Source organism: Mercurialis annua, linkage group LG1-X (assembly GCF_937616625.2).
Source record: "Mercurialis annua linkage group LG1-X, ddMerAnnu1.2, whole genome shotgun sequence".
NCBI classification, from domain to species: Eukaryota; Viridiplantae; Streptophyta; class Magnoliopsida; order Malpighiales; family Euphorbiaceae; genus Mercurialis; species Mercurialis annua.
The window spans coordinates 44685399-44693280 of NC_065570.1; the positions used below are offsets into that span (position 1 = coordinate 44685399).

The 7882-nt window shown below is 30.2% G+C and overlaps 1 protein-coding gene across 1 annotated transcript; it reads left to right on the top strand.

The window, feature by feature from the left end:
• The first annotated feature begins 4103 nt into the window (after positions 1–4103).
• On the top strand, positions 4104–7882 carry LOC126670973 (uncharacterized). The gene is made up of 4 exons (XM_050364646.2): positions 4104–4493; positions 5332–6937; positions 7105–7321; positions 7433–7882. Exons 1-4 carry the CDS (start codon positions 4472–4474, stop codon positions 7859–7861), a joined length of 2274 nt encoding a protein of 757 aa, XP_050220603.1. The 5' UTR covers positions 4104–4471; the 3' UTR covers positions 7862–7882.

A 7882-nucleotide genomic window follows, 5' to 3' on the forward strand; every position in this document is an offset into this window, starting at 1 on the left:
GTTCTTTCTTATTTCTTAAGCAAAAAAACAAAGCTTTAACCCTAGGATTTATAAATCCATAACCAAGCCTCAAAACTTCACCGGATCGATTTAAAATACTGAAGTTATCGTCCTTACTCGTTAATCTTCAAGCGGAAAGCTTCAAATCTTTGTCGGTGAAAGTGGACGACGGATCGATTGAACGAACAGTGAAATACTTAGAGTTTCGACCATTGGATTTCGAGGAAACTTGAAGTTTATGTAAGAATTAGTAGTTTAATTGTTGTTAGAGATTATAATAGCTTATAATATTTATTGATAAGTTTAGGTTTATTAGATTTTATTCGGCTCTGAGTTTGATTGAGCTGTGAGTAATTTTCAACAAGGAACTTTTCCGTTTTTCTTGCTAGTATTGAATTGTTGCATTTTTTTTATATAAGTTAATTGCTCTCACTATTGTTGTTTCTTATTAACCCAAGTTTGATGTATCTTTAACTCATGTTTGTTGACTATAATTATATATATAAAAAAAAGGATAAAAATGCTTCTTTTGTGTTTACAGAGCCAAAACTGAATTTGAAAAGTATGAGAAGCTTGATTTCTGATGATGCACATTAGATTAAAAAAATTAATAATAATAATTGAACAAATTATGTTGTGTATGTGAGATTTAATTGTGTAAGGTTAGTTAATGCATTTTAGTTACAGATTTTGATCACCCTCAATTAGAAAATGATGTAGTTTGGCCATTAACTTATTCATTTAATAAATTAAGGTAATCATCTTGAATTCATATTTCTTGTAGCATGAATATTATAGTATTTTACTTAATTTGTGGTGAATCCTAAAAGTCATTTCTAATATATTAAAAATGTATCAAAAATACTGTTATGTTCTGTATTTATGGTTTGGGTCTAGAGTCAATTCTAGAGTTAGGATTTTATTATTTAATTTCATTTTGACATTTAAATCCTACATTAGACCCGACGAGTTCTAGAGCCGCTGAATTGGTCAGGGCGTTTGACGGGTTTTGCAGAGCTATATATTTTGGAATAGCGGTTTCTGTGAGTTTGCATTTTTACTTTTGAATATTATTGCAACATTGTTTAAGTTTCTGAATATTTATTTTAAATCGCACTGCATATATTATTTAAAACCGATATAGATCCGATGGAACATGCTTTCCTATTGAGCGGCAATAGGACGGAGTGCGCACCAGTAATGATCGTAGTGGAAATAAGTAATGATTATTTATATGTCTAAGACGGTACATAGCTCACGGCCTAGACTTAACGGGAAAATCTGAGGCGACGGTACATAGTTCACGGCCCAGACCCCGATACAGATCTGAGGCGATGGTACAAAGCTCACGGCCCAGATAGGTAAAATAATAAGCGAAAGTCTGCGACGACGGTACAAAGTTCACGGTCCAGACTTCTTTGGAATTCGATTGAGGTTTATTGGAATATTTATGTATTGAGGTTTAGGGTTTTATTCGGATATTGTATCTGGCTGCATTGCATAAATTATTTATCATGCGATTTATTTTATTTAATGTTCATTAGTAATTATGCGAACTCACTCAGTTTTTACTGACCCGTTGTTTTTCACCCATTTGAGGTAAATAGTATTTTGGCGTGATCAGACTTCCATCCCTTCTTCCGGAAGTCGGTATATTGTAATATAAAGACAACGTTGTTTACTTCTAGAGCCGCAGTAGTCTAGTAGTTTAGTGGTATGGTTTTGTTGTACAAACTCTGATTTTGTAACTACTACTATTTGTATATTACTTACGGTTACTGTGTAGTAGTTGTTTAGTTAAATGGTTTATCGGGTATCACTGATACCGTGTTTGTGTATCATGATGTCGTTATATTTGTTACAGGGTGGTTTGTGATACTTGTTACAGGTAGTGTTACTCTGTTTTCAGATATTATATTGCCAGTTTTTCTGGAAATAGTTTTATAACTCATATAATATTTATAAAACGCGAAAAATTTATAGTGAAATTTAGGCTTACTACGGGTTTCGGAGCTATCACTCTCATTTCCTAGCGCCGGTCTCGGCCCATGATTGCGGGTCGTGACACCATCGCCATAGAAACAAGATTATTACACAAAATATAAAAGCAAAATATCTATATAACTTAAAACAGTAAATATAAAGAAGATTAATTATTATAAACTTTCCAATCATAACCTAATGTCAACTTTTTGGATATGAAGTTAAAACTAGAGATGAGCACGGTTCGGGGGAATCCGGGGATTGACAAATCTCCGGAACCAAACCAAAAGTCGGGGATATCAAAAATTGGATATCCGGATCCGTACCAATAATCGGTTCGGTTCGGTTCAGAGATTTTATTTTTTGGTACGGTTCGGTACGAGGATTCGGTCCTAATGGTTCGGTACGGTTCGGTACGGATATCACTAAAACCACGAATATTATTTTATTTAAAATGTGATCTCTAATATATTATAATATATTATTTTGACTTTTAAAATTAATTAGCTACTCATTCATTCATATTTTTTATATTTTCAACTATCACAAGTAAATAATTATCAATAAAATAAAAAGGCACAACATGTATATTATCGTTCGATTTAATATTAATTTTTTGGTTATTTGATAAGGGTACTTTTAAATATTCTCAAGTCTAAAATTATATCATTTTTGTTAAAACTATATAATTTGGTCAATGATAGAAAATAATGAATATGTGTTGTTCATATTAATTTATAAAAAATACTTTTAATAATTATTAAATACTTGACAAATTCATATAATTTTCATTGAAATATATAAGTATTTTGTTTTTATGTAAATTAATAATTTTTTTATATATATAGACTAATATTTTTAATATTTTAATTTTATAAACAATTTTAATTTTTAGTAATTTAAAGTTAATACAAATACAATAATCAAATGAATATTAGAATAATATATATATATATATATATATATATATATATATATATATATATATAGAATTTCGGTTCTTCGGGTATAAGTTTGGTTTCGGTTCGGTACGGTTCGGTTCGGTTCTCGGTACGGTTATTTATAAAAGATCCAGAACCGTACCAATAAAATTTTCGGTACGGTCCGGTTCGGGGAAAGTCAATGGTCAACGGATATTTTTCGGTCCTGGATATTTTCGGTCCGGTTTTCGGTTCGGTTTTGGAGATATCCAGAATCCGTGCTCACCCCTAGTTAAAACAATTAACAAAATTTATGAACGAAAATCAGTATCAAAAGAAAAGAGCAAATGTTAGTATTGTAAAGAAGTAAAGTTAATGTAGCAGGGGGTTAAAGGAAAAAAAGCATGTAAATGAATACATATCTATCTATATCTTTAATAAATATAAAAGTGTATTCACGGGAGAAACACTTTCATTCACGGACAAAAATACCCTATACATATTTTATTCAAGTTGATATTCCTAATTGTAACATATAATAATATTTGTGTTTAACAAATAAAAAGATGACATTCCTAATTCATAAAGAAAACATATTAAAAATAATTATCGCAGTAGCTACCATTATGTATTAAATTCTCAATCCTAAAAAGAATTGTGCAACAACTATCATTATGTGTTAAATTCCTAATCCTAAAAGAAATTGCACAGATATATCACTACATATAAAAAAATATGATGAGTTTCATTAACATTAAATAATCGTATTATAATGGTGTTTGAGTTTTAATATTTTTTTACTTATTAGTTATTTACTATGAAAAATAACATAAATTTGCTTCAATCATATTATTATTTTTTAATAACAAAAATAAAATCTATTGCTTAATTCTAACTTTTTTAACATTTCCAATAAAAAAAATTCAAATTTTATAAAATAATTAAACAAAAATAAATAAAAAAACACAAGTCTAATAAAATTTAAATAATAATATATTATTATAAAATATATACAATTATAATTTTAAATAATGGGTTATATAGATATCATTAACGTGCGTAGCACGTGGCTAAAAAAAACTAGTTTCATGAAAAAGAGTATTTGTGCTAAATTTTTACCTACATCGTATAAAAGATAAGAGTTTCTATAAAAGGGGTACATATGGAAGAAGCCCATAGTTATATGAGGAAGAGATTTTTAGACAAATACACCTAAAACGGCTAAATAATCTCACGGCTACCACAACAATTTAATACTAACTATAATACCGTTTGTCATAAGTTTCTTTTAATAAATAAGCTTCCATATTTGCCAAATTACGACTCTTAAATAGGAGCTGTTCTCTTCCAAAATTCAATCAATCTCCATGTCGCAAGATTCTCTCAAAATCAAACTTACAGTTTCCTTTCATAATCATTAATTCAGAGACGATTCCAACAAAATCAAACGCAGTACATTCCCTCAAAGAAGATTCGATCAAGAACAGAACATTCATCTGTCAAATTTGAACAAAAAACAGGTCAATCAATACGCGATTCAAGACAAAAATCGAGGAATCACATCTGATATGAGTTTACTAAGTGATTCAGGTTAGTCTCTGATCAATCGCGACTCGAATTCAACTAATTTTTTTATCAATTTTGAAATTGATCAATCGCGACTCAAATTCAACTGTTATCTCTGATATATCGCATAAATAGGTTTCTGTTTTCAAATTTAAATTGAATGATTTAAAAACTGGATACATTGAAATTTTTTTTGCAGTTCTTAATTGATAATTCATTCAATTTTGTGATAGCTACTGATTTTTGAATTTACTAAATCTGTTATAGTAATTTTAATGATTATTAATATGTTATAGTTTACTAAATGGTAAATAAGCTTATACTAATAGTATGAATGAATATTCATTCAATTTTGTGATAGTTACTGATTTTTTTGAATTTACTAAATCTGTTATAGTAGTTTTAATGATTATTAATATGTTATAGTTTACTAAATGGTAAATAAGCTTATACTAATAGTATGAATGAATATTCATTCAATTTTGTGATAGTTAGTGTATTTTTAGTTTGATAAAGCTGTATTGTAGTTTTAATGTTTAATGATGTGTTATAGTTTACTAAATAGTAAATAAGACTCTACTAATAAATTGAATGAATATTCATTCAATTTTGTGATAGTTAGTGTACTTTTAGTTTGATAAAGCTGTTATAGTAGTTTTAATGTTTAATGATGTGTTATAGTTTACTAAATGGTTAATAAGCCTCTACTAATAGTTTGAATGAATATTCATTCAATTTTGTGATAGTTAGTGTATTATTACTGAATGGTTAATAAGTTGTTATATTAGTTTTAATGATTATTCTGTTTATAGTTTACTAATGGTTTAATAAGTGTTACTAATGTTAAATCATTAAAATGCAGCAAAAGGAACACTGAAGGCTCTTGTGCACTATAATGGAGTATGGAATGAGCATTTTAATTACTCCAACTATAAGATGAAAGGAATACTGATAAGGGAAGACACAACCTTTGAAGAAATTAAGGAATTGATAGCAGGTATACTAGAGGTAAACAGTTGGGAAACCAAAATGGAAATCAGATTTCAGTTAGAAAGCAACTACCAAACTTTAGAAATTGAAGATAATGTCAGCCTTCAATTCTACATTGAAATGAAAAAAGATGAACCGCGAGTAACCAGTTTTCCATTATGTGTTACAACAAGAAAATTTGAAGATCAACCACAAATACTGAATGTCAGCAGCGAAGATCAAACACAAATACTGAATGTCAGCAGCGAACCTTCTATTGGAATGATTGAAGAGCAATTTGTGGATACATCATCTACTAGTAACACAACATTCGATATTGTAAAATATGCAGAAATTTTATACAAACAAACAAGAAAAGAAGATGAGGAAGCTGACAGTAAACCACAAGAAATCAACATCGTCACTAATCCAAAAATATCAGAAATCTATGTCGGACAGATCTTCAAAGACAAAGAAATCATGAAGACAAGTTTTTGTTTCTACACAATTGCTAACCAATTTCAGTATAAAGTCAGTAAGTCTTGCAAGAGAGAATATATAGTCATTTGCATTGATGAAAATTGCAGGTGGACAGTGAGAGCTTCAAGAGATGGGAAGACAAATATGTTTGTGATTAGAAGAATGATCAACATCCACACATGCCCACCAAATATAAGAATGGACGACAAACGGCAAGCAACAGCTTCTATAATAGGGGAACATATAAAAATGAAGTTCTTGGATATAAAAACCATCTATACTCCAGCTGATATTATTGCAGATATTCAGAGAGATTTTGGGATTGTTTTGAGTTACAATAGGGCATGGAGGTCAAAAGTAAAGGCACTAAATCAGATTAGAGGTACTCCGCGCGACTCGTATTCCATTTTGCCTGGATATTTGCACATGCTTCTACAAACTAATCCAGGGTCTGTTGTAGATCTTCATACAACTGATGAGAACAATTTTGAATATATGTTTATGGCTCTAGATGCTTCTATTAAAGGTTGGAAGTACTGTAGACCAATAGTTGTAGTAGATGGTACATTTTTGAAGTCGAACTACGGTGGAACATTAATAACAGCAAGTACACAAGACGGGAATGATAAGATTTTCCCCCTTGCTTTTGCTATTGTTGATTCTGAAAACGATGATTCCTGGGAATATTTTTTTGTAAAATTGAAAGAAGCATTTGGTGGAAGAAGTGGGCTGTGTATTGTTTCAGATAGGCATCTGAGTATATCCAATGGGGTCAAAAAAGTTTTTCCTGAAGCAAGTCATGCAATATGTATGTACCATTTGCTAAGTAACATCAAATCAAAGTTCAAACACGATCCGGATACATTGAGAGACTGTTTCTATGGAGCTGCAAGATCATACACAACTAAGGGATTTGAATACTACATGAAAAAACTCGATGCCATTAATGCAGGAATTAAAAAGTACCTAACAGATATTGGGTTCGACAAGTGGGCAAGAGCATACTGCAAAGCTAATAGGTATGACTACAAATTCTGATATTAGTTACCTGATAGTTCTTTATAAATTTGATATGACTATGGAATAACTAGTTTACTGACAATTTGCTTGATATTTACTGAGAGTTTTTTATGTGTATTACAACAAGTTTGATCATATTTTACAATAATTAATTTGCAAAAATTAGGTACACAACAATGACATCGAATATAGCCGAGTCTTTAAATGCAGCAATCAAGGCAGCTAGGGAATTACCAATAACAACACTTCTTGAAAGTTTAAGGCGTTTGATGCAAGAATGGACTTACTCTAACAGAAATATTGCAATTTCTACATTTACTAAGCTGACAAACAAAGCAGAAGATGAACTCAGAAATCACTATGCATCATCGTTAAGAATGAAGGTAAATTTTCAACTATAGTAAATTATATATTCAACTATACCATGTTTTCTAAATGTTATCTAACAGTTGTCTGATGGTCAGTTAACTGTGTAATATGTTTTTTCACAATAGGCTTCAACATCTGTTAGAGGTTTGCACAGTGTGGAACATGGTGATAAAACCTTTATAGTCAAACTTAATGAAAGAACATGCACATGCTGCAGATTTCAATTGGATGAAATGCCATGTCCACATGCTGTTGCTATACTAAACAAACTTCACCAAGAACCATATCAATACTGCTCAAACTTTTTCAGTAAAGAAAATATGCTTGCCACATATGAAGGAACTGTCTATCCAATGCCTAGCCAAAATAATTGGGATTTACCAGCCAATGTTGAAAGTATGGAAGTTATTCCACCAATAGGAAAAATTCCAGCGGGAAGACCAAAGAAAAGAAGAATACCGGGACCAAATGAAACAAAGAAGACAAATCAGTGTGGAAGATGTAAAGAAAAAGGACATAACAAGAAGACATGTAGAAATATACCAAAATCATAAAATTTAGTTTTCAAATAGATT